This window comes from Arachis ipaensis, chromosome B7, assembly GCF_059453495.1.
Source record: "Arachis ipaensis isolate K30076 ecotype BB chromosome B7, ASM5945349v1, whole genome shotgun sequence".
Taxonomy (NCBI): Eukaryota; Viridiplantae; Streptophyta; class Magnoliopsida; order Fabales; family Fabaceae; genus Arachis; species Arachis ipaensis.
In genome coordinates this window covers 49542361-49561965 of record NC_142442.1, presented here as the reverse complement: position 1 = coordinate 49561965, position 19605 = coordinate 49542361, and the positions used below count along the sequence as shown (strand labels likewise).

At 29.2% G+C, this 19605-nt stretch overlaps 1 protein-coding gene across 1 annotated transcript; it reads right to left on the bottom strand.

The window, feature by feature from the left end:
- Nucleotides 1-6249: 6249 nt before the first annotated feature.
- LOC107607173 (uncharacterized) lies at nucleotides 6250-10432 on the bottom strand. Its single transcript, XM_088494706.1, has 7 exons — nucleotides 9834-10432; nucleotides 8021-9705; nucleotides 7709-7977; nucleotides 7096-7173; nucleotides 6901-7005; nucleotides 6443-6507; nucleotides 6250-6331 (listed from the first exon to the last, which is right to left on the bottom strand). Exons 1-7 carry the CDS (start codon nucleotides 10430-10432, stop codon nucleotides 6250-6252), a joined length of 2883 nt encoding a protein of 960 aa, XP_088350832.1.
- Between the last annotated feature and the right edge of the window lie 9173 nt (nucleotides 10433-19605).

Genomic DNA, 19605 nt, shown 5'->3' with positions numbered 1-19605 from the left:
ATGGCTAGCCGGCTTAAACTCTGCGAGTCGAGGCTAGTTTCCTATGATATTATATACTTATATTTTGTTGTATCTCGTCTATTTCTTGTGCCTTAAGATAGTACGCTTTGCGCTTTTGAAATCCTGTCTTTAAGCTATATCCTTCATCGGGCTTCTAGATTATATTATCCCTTCTATATGTTATACGTATGAGCTTTAGAACTGTCATAATCTCTGATTAATCTTTGTCTTATGGCGCGAGGTAAGGCTTAGGGTAATTAGGGTGTTACAAAATTTATTTATGCATATGATGATGTATAAGGAGAATTAATTTTATACTTGAACCTAGACAACCTAGGGGTATAAAATATAATTCAGTTGAATAATTGTCTGACAACCAGATAATTATTCGGGATTATAATTATATGGGATATAATTTAATCATGTTTATTTAGAATAGGTATGAGTAACAACTTGACAACCAAGGTACTTATTCACGATTCTAAATAATTTTGCCAGAAATATAAATTTCTTGATTTACTCTTAAATTTTTTTAAATATGTCCATCTTTCATATGGCATACTTGAAAGTAATAAATTGGCTATACATTGAGAATTGTTCTTATGTATGAAAGGGTTATCATGGATATGATAATCCTATTGAAATAATATTGTCTAATAAAATTGGTGATAGAATAGTAAATACTTGTGAAGTATCTAAAATATTATTTTACTATAATATGGGTTGTTTTGACAACTATGAGTTCTAATTTCAAAAGCATATACCCACTATTTATTACTAAACATCTTGAGAAGATGTATGGTGCCCAAAGTAAAATAGTATGACTATCAAAGATTTTGTTTAAACTAGTGGGAATATTGGACGATATATTTTGAATTAAACAACTTTAGAAGTTAGAATACCATTAGAAAAATGGCTTTAGCGAGAATTATTCTTGCAACCATCTTTTGGAGATTTATTTTGTTACAAACAATTTATAATTAGCCTTAATATGATTAATGTTTGTGATCTTTTTAGAAAAAATCAATATGAGTATTGAGGATACGAATCAAACTTGTTCTTAAGGGTTGGTTTGACCAATAATAAAGATATTGAATATTTTTATTATAAGAGCTTAAAGTAAAATCTCTAACATCTAATTGATATTCTATTGAATAGAGAATGAGATTCTCTCAACGCACAAATACTAGTACTCTATGTACTCCATCATGTTTAAAGAAACATGGATTTTGATTTAGCTGAGGATCACTGTTTATTAAATACTAGCGGCTCAACAAGCACTAACGTGCCTGTTCAGCCACTTTTTTATTGTTTTTAGGAAATTAATTTTATTTTTTTGTTAATATATTATTTACTTTTCAAATTTATTAGATAAGTATTTTTTTATTTTAATATTGATGTGATCTTATTTATATCATATTTTGTTGAAATTAAAATTACTATAAAACAATTTAAAATGTTAAATTATAAAATCACACAATAAAGAGGTAATATAAAATGGTCATAGTTTAAAGTTCTAGGTAATATATGAGGTGAAATATTCGATAGAGTAAATTTTTATTCTCAACTATGCTAAAATATATAAAAAGTATTTTCAGAATGATAATGCTTCTATTGTATTTCTTTAAAAATTTTGAATGTCGTCTATTAATTTATAATATTTTTAATTTAATTTTTTAAATTTATTATGACAAAATAACGATATGATGAGGATTTTGTCCGCTAAAATTGCGAAAATATTTTTAAAAATTAGTTTATTCATTGTACTTTATTTTGTTTTTTTTGGGTGTTTATGTTATATTTCATACATTATTAAATTTTAATTTGATAAGTTTTTTTATCATCAAGGACTTATTATCTAGTTACTGTAATTTAATTAAGATTTATTTTTCATCACTAAATGATATTATATGTATTACGGTTATTGCCATTAAATAATATTTGTAGTAGCATTTGTTTAGTTTGTACTTAAATTAGTTATTCAATAAAAATTTGTCCGGTAACTCATAAAAATATATACAATATTATCTATGTTTTTAATTTGAGAATTTTTAATTTAGTTACCTATTGACTTGTAATATTTAATATAGTATTTAGATATTTTTTAAGAAATTAGAACACATTTTGTCATGACCAAATTTTACTATCTATTAAATTTTTAATTGGATAAAGATTTTATAATAAAAAAGATCCATATAATTTGTACAATACATTAATAAATACATGAGATAAAATAAAACATATTTTTGTACTATTTTTCAATAGTTGTTGTTTTGTGTTTAAGGTAGATCTTTTCTAATTTTACTATTTAATTTTAAAAGATATATGTTGTTACCAAAATTTTATTACAAAGTTATTGTTATTATTAGTCTTATGAATGTATTGCCTATTTAAAATTTATAGTATTTGTTAATTATTTGTTTTATTTTTTTATTATAGAATTCATAATTTTGTTTGACATTAGGCATTTTATATAGTAGTGTACAATATCAAACCTCTTAATTTATTCAATACAAAAAATATTTTAAATGAATATTATACGATGAAGATAAAATATTAAAAATATAAGTAGAGTAAGTAAGTACTAACTATTCATATTTGCATGGCTTTTAACATTTTTTGTAACTGGTTCATTATAAGAGATTGATTGAGGCATTGAATTAGTAGCAGTGGTGTCTCGACCTACACTTATACCAAAAATATACAAACTTAATATGTTGTAGATTATCTTAAAAAATTAAAAATTAGTTCTTAGAAAACAAATCAAATAGTGTAAATTAAGTTAATTAATTTTGTTAATCTTCTATATTAAGATTTAATGTATAGGCAAAATGATTTAAAATGACGTTATTACATGTTTTAAATATATAGGGTACTAACCAGTTAGGACATCACTACATCTTTTACTTGAACAGCTTCATTATAATGTGATTCCAGACCTATATATTTAAAGAGCAATATAGATAATCTATACCAATATATAATGGGGATACAGAAGTTTGGTATCCAATTCTTTCTTCCTATTTTATCCATGTTTTCTTTTTATTAAAAACTGGCTTTATCCCACGACAGAACATAAAAACTGATTTCAATAAAAAAAACTACTACTAGGCATGGTTCTGAAAACCAAACCGGACCGGCCGGTTCAACCGGAATAACTGGGAACCGGTCACCTAGCCGGTCCGGGTAAGGTCAGAAACCGTCTAGCAAAAAACCGGTGAAAAAATCGGTCGAACCGGCAGTTAACCAGTGAACCGGGACAACCATTCGATTTTTTAGCGGTTTTTTGGTTTAGTTACTCCCTCCAAAACGGTGCCGTTTTGAGCCCTTTAGAAAAAAAAACACCTAAATAGCTACCCGATGCCCAGTCCCCCTAGCCCCCAGTCCCACTCATCTCTTCTCACTGAAAATTCAAAGAAAGACAAAGAAAAGAACCCTAGCAGCGTAGCCCCCCAGCCCCGGAACCCGCAGCCACCGTAACCTCCACAGCCACCGCATCCTCCACAGCCACTGCATCCCTGCAGCCTCGCAGCCACCACAGCCCCGCAGGCCCCATAGCCACCGCATCTCCTCTCTTCTGTTCGAGCTCTTTCTCTGTATTCGCTGATGTCACCGTCTCTTCTGTCGCCGCCGTCACTCCCCTTCCTCTTTGTCGCCGGTAAGCACTACCCTTCCTCTTGTTCATAATTTTCTGTGGAGTCTGTTGATTTTATTGTGGAGTTTGCTGATTTTAGTTTTACCGTGAAGTTTACTGAGTTAATTTGTTCATAATTTTGCTGTGAAGTTTCCTGATTTTATTGTGGAGTTTGCTGATTTTAGTTTTATGGTGGAGTTTGTTGATTATTTTGCTGATTTTAGTTTTTTTTTTGTTGTACATTGAAGATGGAGCAATCACAAAGAGTTAATTATATGAATTAATTAGTCTGTATTCTTGATTTGAATTCTGAATTATATGAATTAATCATTCTAAAGGTTGGATTTTGGATTTTGGATTTTGTATGTAATTTGTAATTTGGATTTCAGAATTTTGGATTCGGATCAGCTTCTTTAGCCATGACAAATTTCTCACCCAATTCAATCAATCATGGCATTGTGGAATATGATTGTACATGCTCACACACGTTCTGTCTCAAAGAGATTGTTTTCTAGAATGGTCACATTATATGATCATCATCATTTTCCAGAAAAGATGATTGAGGTATATTTTTATTGTACTATCAATCTTACTATACCTTGATGCAAGCTGTTCAGCAATTATAAGGTTAATTCTTCTATGCTTTGACATGGAGCTATCATGTTTGTAAGTTAGATATTTTGCAGACATGGAGGAGTTGCAGGTAAAACCTGATGAAGATACGGTCAGACGAGTGGCAAATGCCTTTAGAAAACCTGGCCAAGAAGAAAAGAGTAAATTTGTTACAAAATGATATGGTCTCAAGTGGAAATATATTCACTTTATTGGTGAACGGGTTAGTGTTAGAACAGAAGCTTGGGAAGAAGAAGGTCCATCTAGAAGTTGAAATTGGTGTATTCCAAATTGTCAATAAGGACACCAGTACACCACCACTTTCTATTACCTGGGATCTGCTGTTGTTGCCGATTATATTGTTACATTCCTAAAGCTGCTGTATTAGAGGTTCACTAGTTTGGTTTCTTAACATGTTTAGAGCTTAGCAGCTAACCAATCAGGGGAGGAAAAATTATTAGTGCTTCTGGTTTCATTGTAGAAAAAAAATTATATTATGCATTAAGAACAAATTGTATCCACCGTGATTATCTCTCTAATTTTTGGTTCATTGTTATGAGTTCTTATAATTGTGCAATTGTAATTTTATCCGTGTTTAACTAGTATACACTAGTCAACCAAACCTTATTAATAAATTTTTTTAAGAAAATTACTAATATCAAATTTTGAGGTATAATACTTTTTAGTCTCATGTTGAAGTATAACTCTAAAATTATTTTCATATTAAAATTTTTTGACTTAGAAATTATTGAATTTAAATATTTAAAATTATATATTAAATTTTTAATAATTATTTAATATTTAATTAAACCGATTGAACTCCGGTTGAACCCCGGTCGAACTATTGAACCAGTGAACCAGTTGTCTCACCGGTTCATTGACCGGTTTTGTTTTCGCAACCTTGCTACTAGGTACTCAATTCTTTTTATTTTATTTTATTTTTTCAAAAACTGGCTTTACCCCACGATAGATTTAAAACTGATTCACTTTTAACCCACGACAGAGTTTAAAGCTGATTCACTTTCAATAAAAAAAAACTATTACGTATTCAATTTAAATGCCGATTCACTTTCAGTAAAAAAAGCTTCTGCCCCTTCAATCGTACCTTATCCAAGAGAGTTAAATATCTTATTCACTTTCAATCGTGCTCTTGCAATCGTTTTTCTTCTTTGCGTTTTGCTACCTTACGTTCTGACAAATATAATTAGAAAATTCAACGAATCAGCAATCACATTATATCAACTAATATAATTCTTATTCCAAATCCATTGCCAAGTACAGGATTAACTACAATTAGAAAAATGGTCAGAGCCACCCATCATCATCGTCATCATTTTGTTTCAGGTAACATAAAACTTAACATGTATTATGATAATTTAATTTTTTTGGGCTATAAATTCAATTTTTGCTTAATATCTGTATTCTACTCTTTGAAAAATCTAGGATTGAAAGCGCATGATAATGGAGTTGGTCCAAATAACAAACGTCATAGTAACATAATTGGTTGGTATTCTATAAAAAAATTAATTAAATTAATATACACTATTTATACTAGCGGCTCAACAGGCACTAACGTGCCTATTCAGCCGCTTTTCTATTATTTTGAAGAAATTAATTTTATTTTTAAAATATATTATTCGTTCTTTAAATTTATTAGATTATCTTTTTTTAATTTTAATATTGACGTAATCTTATTTATATTATATTTTAGTGTTGGTGTTAATATATCATTTATCCTTTAAATTTGTCAGATAAGTATTTTTTTCATTATTTTAAAATTAATGTAGCCTTATTTATATGAAATTTTGTTGAGAGTAAAATTACTATAGAAAATCTTTAAAATGCTAAATTATAAAAGCACACAATAAAGATATATGTATATACTATCAGAAAAGGTATAGTTCAAGAAATAAGGTTCAAAATGTTATCCTAATTTAAAAAGAGTATATCTATAAACCCAAATGCACGTTAGTTATTTACGAAAGATTAATTTTGCCTGAATATCATGGATATTCATGTTTGTCTTCTTCTTTTTTAAGTGGTAGGCCAAAATATGATTCTGATTCTGAAGAGGCCTTCATTTTCCTACAAATAGTGGAAGGACAGAAGAAATGAACATGCTTATAAATTTCGTTTTTAAATATCAAACTATAAGAGTATTAACGAAAAAATTAGGAGAATACAAAGATAGTGTACCTGGAAAAAATCCTTCGTAATTCATCATACATCTCCTTGTCAATAACTTCTTGCATCTTGAAAAACTGTCAGATTTTATTTACCATAAAAATAACCATATAAATGCTTCAGGTTTATTCAATTAAATTGATTGCTTATTATAGGGAAAAATTCAAGTAAAACCTGTAGAATTGTGATATCTTATTTTGCATTGAACTTTTTGAAAGGACAAAAGAAATGACATTAATCCTTGTTTATCATTGACAAAATATAAATTAAATGGTATTACATCTTTTTTTGTTAGAAATTTTTTTTCTTAATAACAATTACCTGCAATGATATTGTTTTGTATCGAAATGAGTTAGTTATGTTCTTTTAAGTTCATGGCTGAAAAAAAAGGGTTAAAAGTTTAACATAATTGGTATATAGGACGAAATAGACGGAAATATTTATTATGTAATAAAAGTTTATTGCATTACCTTTTTTTTATCCAATATTTCTCTTTTTACCATCTTCCATAATTGAGTTTTGTCTGCTTTAACTATACCTCCCCAACCAATAGAATAAATTTTGATTGGATGAACCTGAGTCAATTTCACGTTTGATCAATAACACTAAAACAAAAATATGTATCATCAATGTAGTTGTCCTGTCATTAATGCTGTAATCCTTACTTTATTGTCGATTGGTCTCATTGATGCAATTGATTGCTCATCCTTCCATGTACTCCATAATAATTGGAATCCTGTTTCCTGTAATTTATTGCATATATGTACCACAATATGTTTCAATAGTGTTTTATATATTACTTTAGGATTAAGTAATGATACATCCCAAATAAGACATACGTCTACCTTTTATTGGTTTTAAAATTTTAATTTTTATAATTTTATTGCTAAAATTATAAAATTGATAGCAACATTTAAAGAAATTAAATTTCGAATTTTTTTCAAAGTAAATATAAACATTGCAAACTATAATTTCTTAAAAAACCAATAATGATATATTTTAAGGATGTATGTTTATTAATTTTTATAATTTATGTGAATCGTAGTTGGTGCATACCTGTTGGGTAAAGTAGAGGTTCCAGTTCCTTTCGCTTATCTCTTTGAATATGCTGATGAGCTCTCTTGATATTAATTTATCTGTTAAAAATCTTAGTCATTAGTTATTGAAATTAATAAACAAAACTATCTACTCCAATGTTGATATTGTAATGATAAAATTACCTAATACACGGATTATACTTATAAAAAGGCTCATGTATTTGCCAAGCACATAAATTACCTGAGGTGCAGGTAACAAAATTTCTTTGAACACCACATTCTTTGTGAAATGTCCCCTTTTTCCGTCTACTGTTCCTTCTTTGACTAAGATTTTTGTGGTTGACTGAGAAACACTTCGAGATAGAGCAACGTATAATTGACCATGGCTGAACACATGTTTAGGGAGATAGATCCCTACTTTAGGGATAGTTTTTCCTTGTGATTTATTTATCGTTAAGGCAAAACTCAACCTTACAGGAAATTGCTTTCTAATAAGCACAAAGGGTAATCCTGAGTTCTCAGTTGTTTTGTGTTTTATCTGAGGCAGAAAAGCTCTTTTCAGAGTGATGGCCTATTAAGATTTCCACGTCTAACATGTTTTGAAAAGTTCCTCGACACAGTAGCCTTGTGCCATTGCATAAGCCTGCCTTAGGATCTATGTTTCTTAGTAACATCAGAGGAGCACCTTTTTTTACCTTCAACATATGAGGTGGCAATCTACCCGTGGAGATCGAGTTAAGATATTCATGTTGATACAAATTATGTGTATCTCCTTCTACTTCATCAAAGGATGCTAAAATTCGTTCGTCTCCCGAAAATTGGTTAATGACTATATAATTAAGCTGTTGCACATCATGATTCTTGGGTGTCAATATCGCTCTCTCCACCATATAAGATGCATCCCACCCATGAGATTGCAAATTTGGAAAGGTTTCATTTATTAATTTGTGTAATGATGCCTCACCTTCCCATGGTATTGCCATGTGTGCTTCTATTTGTACCAAGTCTTTACATATGGTAGGCTCAATTCCATCCCCTATGCACATAAGATACTCCCCAAAATCACGATCATTAAGAGATCGCATATTTTGTTGCAATTGGAGAATTTTGGTGAATGGCCACAAATGTGATTTAACAATAGAAGCTGAAATCATTTGCGACTTACTTCCTTTCGGCACAACAGGTAGTACTTGGCGAAAATCCCCTCTCATAACCATCACCTTCCCTCCAAATGGATTATTGTTTTCTAAGATGTATCCCAATGTGCGGTCCAATGATTCCATTGTCTCTTTATTAGCCATTGGCGCTTCATCCCAAATTATCGCTGCCATCTGCCTAATCAATTTTGCAAGATCAGATTGTTTACTTATATTGCACGTGGAGGATGGCTCTGCATTGATTGGGATCTTAAATCTAGAATGAGCTGTTCGACCACCAGGTAGTAAAGTTGCAGCTATTCCTAAGGACGCAGTTACCAAGACAATATGCCCTTTACTTCTTAAGTCTGCAATTATACCTCTGTAAAGAAATGTCTTAACTGCTCCTCCTGGTCCATCAACAAAGAACACTCCACTTTCTCTTCGATCAACTGTATTCATAATGCACCTGAAAGCTGCAGACTGGTCATGATTCAATCTTTCTATAGAACACAGGTCTTCTTGAGGAACTTCGATGGACATTTCTTCTTGAATAATTCTAGGCATGAAGTTGTCATTGTCGTTGTCCGAGGTTAGAGCTGGTAAATTGTATTGTGCAATATGTTTTCCATGCTGTAGGAGGATGTCATTTAAATCCCTAAGCAAACGATTTGTCAACCCATTGCAGGTTGTAGTGCTTGTTGATGCATAATCATCCACCATACATGAAAGAAACTCGTCCCACAGACTTCTTACATCTGTTGGCTCACAAAAAATTAAAATGGTGGCAAACAACCTTCTTAAAGCACATGGAATTCTTAAAATGGATGCCTCAACCAAACATGATCTTATACTACTATCACTCTCCAACAGTCCTCGATGCTGAGCGGATTGCTTGAAGGACGAATATTGGACACCATCGACTGTTAGCAAATCATCCCAACCAGTTGGACCTCTTACATTTGACAACAGAATACGCAAATAGAAATTTTCACCTTCTGTTGGTGAAACGATATAGATCCGACCGATAGCTCTCTTTTGTGACCTACGTCGATGCAATTCTTTTTTCTTGCTGTGCCAACTGTAATATTCTGGGATTTTCCTGTACAAAAGATGCCTAGATTATTGATCATCGGCCCGATTAAGTGCAAAGAATTCAGTGAGCATTGTTCTTGAGAAATAGTCATTATTAACTATTTCAGAATTAGTTTGGTGCTCATAAAAGCTCACTTGATGTTGATTTGGCAAATGAACTTGCAACCTCTCAACTGATGGGTACATTCGGTAAAGGTTGAATTGAAATATCCTCCAGCATGCTCTGGAGCGACAATCCATCTTGCATCAATAAACTGTTGCACCTCATCATAATGAGAACTTCTATGAACCTCCATTGCCACACGATCTGGTCCCTTATAGCAATACTTGTATAGATATTTTATGCTCTTGATACTACTACATATCTCTACATTGATATGGCAATCATACTCCAGTAGTAGCCAAGGGTTGTACGGAACCATCCATCTATTGTCAATTGTGACATTTTGGTTGATAGGGATTGGAGTATCAAATCGCCTCCTATATTGAGGATATGAGTAATCACCTCGTCGTGTCTCTGGTACGAACTCTTTTGGGTAGTTGTATTTACATTGACCATTCTTCATGCACGGTGAAGATTGATTTAGTGTTCCGCATGGACCATGGACCATATGCCTTAGCACTGCCTCATGTAAGTGTGGTTCTGTTTCTTTACATGGTATTTTCGCTCGGACCAAACTATCATATTGGTCAGGATCAATCAACTTGTTATTGTTTTCTAAGATTAGTAACATATGTACGTGTGGCAATCCTCTTTTCTGAAACTCGGTGACATAAATATAACTTTTCACCTTTCTCAATACACCTTTGGCAATAACATCCTACTTTAATTGTTTGAACTTGGCTCTGAAAATCCTAGTTGTCAAATCCGGACGATCTTGTGGAGTTTGAGTAGGACTGAGTTCTGAAGTTATTTCTGACCATGATGGATTGCATGTCATAGTTAAAAAGATATCTGGTTTTCCTTCTTTAAGAACAATAGCCATTCCATCCTCGTACCGTTGAGTCATGTCTCGACGACTGCCCACGAACGACGATGGTAATATCATTCTTCTGCCAACATTTTCTAAAACTAATTTTAGAGAAAAGTATTATTAGTTTTAAAGTTTAAATTCAGGAACACATAATGATCAATCGTGTGGCCATTAAATTGAATAATTACCTGCATTATTCTCTCTTGTGTGCAAAGCATCTTGTAAGCCTTGATACAGTTCAGCTCGAAGTTCCTTTTGTCTTTGTCGAACCCATCTTAACTTGCCTGTTTTCATTTTCACATAGTTGTCAACAACATATTGTTGAAGAAGTCACCTTGCTTGCAAAACTGTTGAGTGATCATTGGGGCAGATCTACAAATATCGAGGATTATAAAAAATTGTTAGAAATTATGAAATGATGTATTGGTACAAACTATCATCTACAGAAGTTTATAAATGATATAGCAAATATAGAAGTTTGTACCTGAAGCATATAGCTATAATATGTCCGGCATGATACTTTGTTTCAACGTTGAGTTCGAGTATTTATATCCCATCCATGGGTTCCAAATGGAAAAAGAAGAGGATATTGTAATGGATCATAATACCCAACAAACTCCTGAATCCTTCTGAGGTTACCAGCATGAGTTTGAACCTTGATATCTCATCCGCGCACCATTGTTTCAATGTCATCACCAACTATTATGGCTGCTACTTGTGAAGCAGTTGGGAGACTGTATTGTGGTTGATTAGCAGGTCGCTCTCTGATCACCAAACTACACTCTTGCACATCTAGTCGTTGTGCAAGCTGGCGGAATACATGGATAAAAGGATTATATCGGTGCAACAATTGTTGTAGCTTCAAAACCAAACTTTCATGCAGTTGGGTGTTCTCCAGCATCCTATTTTGTAACTCGTGCTCAGTATCATATATATATATATATATATAGTTGCAAGAAGCGTGGCCACGCCCCTTGATCTGGATGAAATCCTCCTATACTGTGGTACATTGATCCTTGAGCACGGAATGTATATATACTATGACTTGCTGTAGCTAATTGTTCGTCTATGTGTACACCAGACGAAGTAAATGAAAAAACATGATTGTAACCACGAATGTGTTTCCTGAAATGGTTCCCTTCCGCAGAAGGGCCTAAGAAGATTTCAAGTAATTTCCGAGGAGCATTTACTTGGGGTAAAGAGACTTTTCCTCCATTGCAACACATGTCAAATGTTTCATGGTGAAACAGACGTGCATTACAGTGTGTACATGTCCTTATAGGAGGTAGTGTAGTTTGAAGCACTATTGTATTCTCTTGAAAATTTCGAGCACAGTTGTGGAATATTCTGACATGGTGTTTAATTTCTGCACTCGCATAGGAATATTAAAATATTATGTTATAGATGTCTTTTCCTACATGTGCCAATAATTGTTGGTTAGGTACTCGGGTAGAATTTATTAATTATTTCATATTATTTTGGATAGTGAAATCAAGAGTGAACAAAGAATATGTATACAACTTCTCAATTGAGGTTTTTTTTTGAAAAATAAACGTAATTTTTAAAGATGTAGTGTCTTTTTCTAGATTTTTCTGTTGCCTAAACTCATATAAGATTGTCAAGGTTTGTAGTTCTAGGTAATATATGAGATTAAATATATATTTAATAGAGCAAATTTTTATACTGAAATATACAAAGAATATTTTTAAAATGATATGATTCTATTGTGTTTTTGTTTGCTTTTCAATTTTATGAAAGTTTTGAATGTTGCCCAGTAATTTGTAATAATTTTAATTATATTTTTTAAAATTATTATGATAAATTAACGATACAGTAAAAATTTTGTCCATTCAAATTGCATAAATATTTTTTATGGTCAACATGTATGGTGTACTTTTATTTTGTTATTTTTGTTGGTGTTTATGTTAATAATATTTTCTATATTATTAAATTTTAATTTAATAATCTTCTTATCATCAAGGGTTTATTCCTAGTTACGGTAATGATCTTAAAATTTATTTTCCATCACTAAATGATATTATGTGTCTCATAATTTTTGCTATTGTATAACAGTTGTAGTAGCATTGTTTTTTAGTTAGTACTTAAATTAGTGATTCATTAAAAATTTTTCTTGTAGGTCATAAGAATGTAAACACCGTTATCTATGTTTTTAATTTGAGGTCTACATTATTTAGTTACTTATTAACTTGTAACTTTTAATATAACTTTTAATATAATATTTAGTTTTTTATTTTAAGAAATCAGATATATTGTGCCATTAGTAAATTTCACCATTTATTAAATGCTTAATTTGTTAATAACCTTATAATAAAAAGGACCCATATAATTTGTACAGTTTATTTTTAAATACATGAGATAGGACATCAATATTTTTGTAGTATCTGTTAATTGTTGTTTTTGTGTTTAATTATTTTTTTGTTCAATTTTTTTCTTTAATTTTGAAAGATATATGCTGTTACGAAGATTTTATTATAAAGTTTAATAAATGCTTCAAATATTTTACATGTTTTATTTGTTAAGTATTTATTTTAAATTTTTTTATTAAATTCAAAATTTTGTTTACAATATATAGTAAGCATAATTTAAAGAGCAATACAGATAATTATAATTACAAAAATTCATTTGTTATTATGATAACTAATAAGCATAATAATACAATAAGTTTAACTAAACACATTTTATATAGTAATGTATATTAAATGTTATATTTAGTCAATATAATAAATGTTTTAAATGATTATTATATGATGATGATAAAATATTAAAAATATAAATAGAGTACTCACCATTTATATTTGCATGGCTTCTAGTATTATTTGTAGTTGGTTCATAAGAAGCAATTGGTTGAGGAATTGAATTAGTAATGGTGTCTCGACGTATACCTATATTTATAAAATTTGCAAATTTTATATGTTATATACTTTTTTGAAAAAATAAAAAATTAGTGCTTAGCAATAAAATAAATCATGTTAATTAAGTTGGTTAATTTTGTTAATATTCTACGTTAAGAAGATTTAATCTGCAGACAAAATAACTTATATCGACGTATTTACATGTTTAAAGCATATAAAAATACTAAGCAGGTGATCTATTATTTGGACCAATTCCGTTACCATGTATTTTGTAGCGACCCTCATTTTTAAAAAATATAAATATAAATAAGTTATAATTTATTTTATAAATTGGAGTTTTTTATACTTAAAAATTATTTTATTATCGAGTTCGATATCTGCCGATATGAGTAAATATTGGTATTTTTTACTGAGCTTAGCTTTGCTAATGTTTCACCAAATACTTTTCACCCTTAAATTACTAATGTTATTTAGATTAGTAACCCATATATTATTAATTTTATATATAAATTATTATTATTATTATTATTATTATTATTATTATTATTATTATTATTATTATTTGACTTCCCTATTTCCGATTACTTAGTCTACGCTTTCGTTTATATATATATATATATATATATATATATATATATATTCACTAAAGTTCGTTCCTGTATTATTATTATTATTCACTATTTAACCTAATACTTCAATCATTATATATATATCCACTAAAGTTTATCATTATCGTTATGTATATATATACATATAATATTAGGTTTTGTAATATAATATTATGTTATTATGATTCATTCTTTCTTCTAGTATAAGTATAATCTATTATTAATAATAAAGAAAGCCAAGGCGGCTTGCTTTTATATATATATATATATGAATGCCGTAAGAAAGAAAAAAAAAAGAGAGAATAGCATAACGAAGAGAAAAAGAAAGAACGTAAATTCCTTCAAACTTCCGGCTTTGATTTCTTGCAATTCGTAACTCCAACCAAAAATCTAATCCGGTAAAAGTATTTGTATCTTCCTCCTCTACACGTTGGCACCACTTTTGGTCGGTGAAAGTTGACGGTGACGTAGCTCTTTTATCTCTTGGGTTTGGCCAACGGGAATTTTAGGAGGCACAGACGATTCTGGACGTCTTCTTCTTCGATAGATCGGTCAAAAAGCTTCTCCAGAGTTTTGAATATTTTGATTCCGTACGAAGGTATGGTTTTGTTTTCTCGTAGTTAATGTTTAATGTCACGTGAAAACTTAGGCTAAAAGACCTTAAGATAGGAATGAACTGAACATATAATTGATGGATTGTGTATATGGAATAAAATGAGGGGTTTAGCTGTTGTTAATAATTTGATATTGAAGTTGGTTGGTTTGGAAAAAGATTTAATATTGGTATTAGTCTGATTTTGAAATAATTTGTTACTGAAAATGATTTGAATGACTGAGAGGTGTTGGGTATGATAGTTGGGACCCTTGAAAGGTGGCAGAAATTCGAGTTTTAGAGGAGATACTGCCAAAGTTTCTATAAGAATTGAAGTTTTGATTTGAGGTGCTGTTTTTAAAAGGAAAGAGATTATTATGTGGTTTGTATATTTGAGACTATTTATTGACCCTCGGGCACTTTAACTCCCCGGATTCCCCCATGGGCATGCATATATATATATATGAATATTGAATATTATATTTGAGTTTGGAGTTTAACTCCATGGAATACTATATTATTGAGCTTGGAGTTTAACTCCATGGAATACTATATTATTGAGCTTGGAGTGTGACTCCATGGAATATTATATTTGAGCTTGGAGTTTGACTCCATGGAATATTATTGAACTTGGGGATGCACGCACAGTGGGACTGTCCAATGGTTAACTACCAGGACATGTCGGGTTGGCTGTATAACCGACAGATGAGACTCATCAGCCATAGGACAGGCATACATCATATGCATTTGTTTGCTTTGTTTGAGTATGCATTGTTTTAGTTTGCTTAGCTGTTTAATTCTGCTTAACTGCTACTTGTTCTACTTACTATAAACGCTTCTCTATCTGTATTTTCCTTGCTTGAATTGTATGTGTATGTTTTCTGAGAAACCCCTCTTGGCAGAGGAGTGGAGGGGGTTGTTCCACCAGTGATTCAGAGGATTTGAGGAGACAGAATGTGAAGTATTCGGTTAAAGTTAGATTCAGGACTTGAATACCTTAGACAACTTACCTAATTTCTGGTTTAGTTGAATTCTTAAGCTGAAATCTAAGTGTCGAAGTTCTAGGAATGCCTCTGGCTCTCCCGAGACCTTTTATATTAACTATGCGGGCACTTTTACCATACTGAGAACCTCCGGTTCTCATTCCATACTATGTTGTTGTTTTTCAGATGCAGGTCGAAAGGTATCTCATTAGGCGTCTGGACACCTGAAGCGAAGTGGTTACTGTGTTATTTTGTTGTGCAGTGATGTATATACACATACTTAGCTTCCTCTCCACATAACTTATTCTTTTTGATCCTCTTAGAGGTTTATGGAGAGGCAGGATTTTGTTTATGTACGTCTTGGGTTTTGGATATGTATATATATACATATGTAAATATTCTCCAGCCAGCCTTGACTTCGCGGACTGAGTTAGGAGCTTGTTATTTTGTACCTTTGACTTTCTAATCCTACTTTTATTACCTTACGTTGATAGTTATAGTTTTCCTCATACGCAAGTTGTTCCGTTTTCGGAGCGTGGCGCTTTTCATTTTGCGATTTTGTTTTACCCATTTTTCAAGACTCCTAGTCTATTATATTCTTTCTACTATTATAAGTATGTATTTTAATTTTTAGAAGTCGTAATACCTCGCCACCTCTATTTTACGACTTAAGCGTAAAGTTTTGGGTAGTAGGGTGTTACATATTTCTGTACCTATATTTTTAAAGAGCAATATAGAAAAATAAACATAAATTAAACTAATAAGAGAAAAATTAGTTATAATATATTATATTAGTTAGTTTTGATTTCATGAAACAAAATATTGTTAACTTTAAATATTTTAGAATTAATAAAAAATTAGTGCTTAGCAATAAAATAAAGCGTGTTAATTAAGTTGGTTAATTTTGTTAATATTCTACGTTAAGAAGATTTAATGTGCAGATAAAATAACTTATATCAATGTATTTACATGTTTAAAGCATATAAAGATACTAACCAGAGGATCTATTACTTGGACCAGCTCCGTTACCATGTATTTTCATACCTATATTTTTAAAGAGCAATATAGAAAATAAGCATAAATTAAACTCATAAGAGAATAATTAGTTATCATAATATTAGTTAACTTTGATTGCGTGAAACAAAATATTGGTAACTTTAATTATTTTAGAATTGATCTATATTTCTTTATTATAATACAAATAATTTTTTCTATGCTTCTATTATATTTTTTTATGGTGTTTTTTTCAAAGGTTTGAATCTCGTCCATTAATGTTTGAGATATTTTAATTTTTTTTTAATTTGTTACCATAAATTGATGATATGATGAGTATTTTATCAATTAAGACAATTAAGAATACAAAGTTTAAAAAATAATTTATTTGTTATACTGTAATGTATTGTTGTTTTTTTTTTTTGTGTGTTTACGTTGATAAGAAAAGGAATTAATCTTTATAATAAAAGGAATTAATCTTTATTTATGTAGTGCTTTTTAAATCTAAGGGGATAAAAAATAATAGCTCTTGTAATTTTTTTAACTATTATGTATAGTTCATTATATTATATATTGGTACAGATTTGATTAATGAGTACACTTTTATATATAATTTTAAAAAAAAATAAATATTGGACATAAAAAAAATGTAAACCATGTGTTGTAGATTTAATTATTCCAATGGCTTTAGTTAATAATAATTTATTTTTCTTTATAATTTAAATACTATTGTCCCATTGAAATAACTATTAATAAAATAATTATATTTTATATACTATCAGTTATTGTACTATAATGATATATTGATCACTTGTATACTATTGTATTATGAGCTATTATGTATGAAAAATATTAATAATAAATAATAAATAATTAATATTTTGTTGACGTAATTTTATTTACATCATTATTATGATTATAGTATAATGTTATTTATATTAATTATTTATATTTTAATAATTTTTTAAAAATATCATGAAAAATTAAAGATAAAAATATAATTAATAGATTTAATTTTAAAATATCATGTATCCGGAGTACGTAGTGTCAGTTTTTTTTATTAGAAGTGGTTCAGTTTTAAATTCTGTCGTTGGTAAACCCATTTTTTTAATAAAAAAGAAACAGAGACAAAAGAGGAAAAAAGAATTGGATACTAAACCTGTGTATCCCCATTATATATTAGTATTTGTTGACATAATTTTATTTATATGATTATTATGATTATAGTATAATGTTATTTATATTAATTATTTATTTTTTAATAATTTTAAAAAAATATTATGAAAAATTAAAGAAAAAAATATAATTAATAGATTTAATTTTAAAATATCATGTATCGTGAGTACGCAGTGTCAGTTTTCTTTATTGAAAGTGATTCAGTTTTTAAATTTTGTCGTGAGTAAACCCATTTTTTAATAAAAAAAAAACGGGGACAAAAGAGAAAAAAGAATAGGTTACTAAACATGTGTATTCCTATTATATATTGGTATAGATAGCTCTTGTAATTTTTTTAATCGTTATATTTGTATGTAAGTAAGATATATCCTAATTTTATTTTTAATTTTTTAGAAATATATATCATTACCAAAGCTCTAAAATATGAGAACATAAAGAATTTAAAAAAATTAAATTAAAGTGTTGTTAAAAAATTTAATGTTATATTGATTCATTACTTTAATATATAAATTTTATTTTTTATTATAAAATCATTATCATAAACTTTAATATAAGAGTATCTTTGGTCATTAGTCTTACATGACATTATTTTTTATTCTTTTTTAATATAAATATAAATATGTAAATATTATATGTTAAGTTATATATTATATTGTAAGATGAAAATAAAATATATTAAAAAATATTATTATTATTTTGACCATTAAATTTTTTTAAAATTATTTCTAAGGATAAATGATGTCTGAAAAAATTGAATACCAAATTTTTAATGTTAACTTTATAACTTCATATATGATTGATGTGTTGTTTGATTAAAAAAGACACTATAATGTATGTATAATTTCGTTATATATATTTTGGATACTAAACTATGTATAGTAATATTAATTTGATTAATTTTGTGTATGTTTTCGGTCATGTTCTGTCTTCTTCGCCTAGCATAATCTGTCCAACTGGGTCGACGTTCACGTGGCTGTTGATTTTGTAAAGTTTCCATCTCTATTTGTCAGAAAGATAATAATACTATGCTGAGAAGAAAAACTTTTGCGAAACCAAGCTTGAAAGGGAAAGAGTAATTTAATTTTGTTAAATATGACTGAAGGTGGAACAGTGAGTTAGTTTTTAAAGTGAGTACGTAGTAGTAGAAGTTTTTTTTTTCAGTTTTAAAATATGTCGTGGGTTGATGGGGAAGCAGTTTGATATTCTGTCGTGGGGTAAATTCTTTCCTTGATAAAAAAATAATAAACATGGAGGACGTAGTTTGTTATATTTTTTTGAATCCAATGTTTATTAAAAAAAACATGGTAAAATAGTAAGAAAAAATTGGATACCAAATTTTCTTATTCTAATTTTATATTGGTATAGTCCATTATATATTGTATTAGTATAAACTTGATTAATGAGTACATTTTTACACGTAATTTTTTTAAAAAATAAATATTGGACATAAAAAATTATGTAAACCATATGTTGTAGATTTAATTATTCCAATGACTTTAGTTAATAATGATTTTTTTATATATTTTAAATACTATTGTCCCATTGAAATAACTATTAATAAAATAAATATTTTTTTATACTATCAGTTATTGTACTATAATGATATATTGATTACTTAAAAATATATCAGTTATTTTATATTCTATTTCTTTATACGTTATTTATATTAATTATTTATATTTTAATAATTTTAAAAAATATCATGAAA

Coding starts and splice junctions, on each gene's coding strand:
- LOC107607173 (XM_088494706.1), bottom strand. CDS start 10,432: ATGTTACTAATCTTAGAAAACAATAACAAGTTGATTGATCCTGACCAA. Junction 9,706..9,833: donor ATTTGCCAAATCAACATCAA/GTGAGCTTTTAT, acceptor TCTTTTGTACAG/GAAAATCCCAGAATATTACA. Junction 7,174..7,708: donor TTTTGTTACCTGCACCTCAG/GTAATTTATGTG, acceptor AATAAATTACAG/GAAACAGGATTCCAATTATT.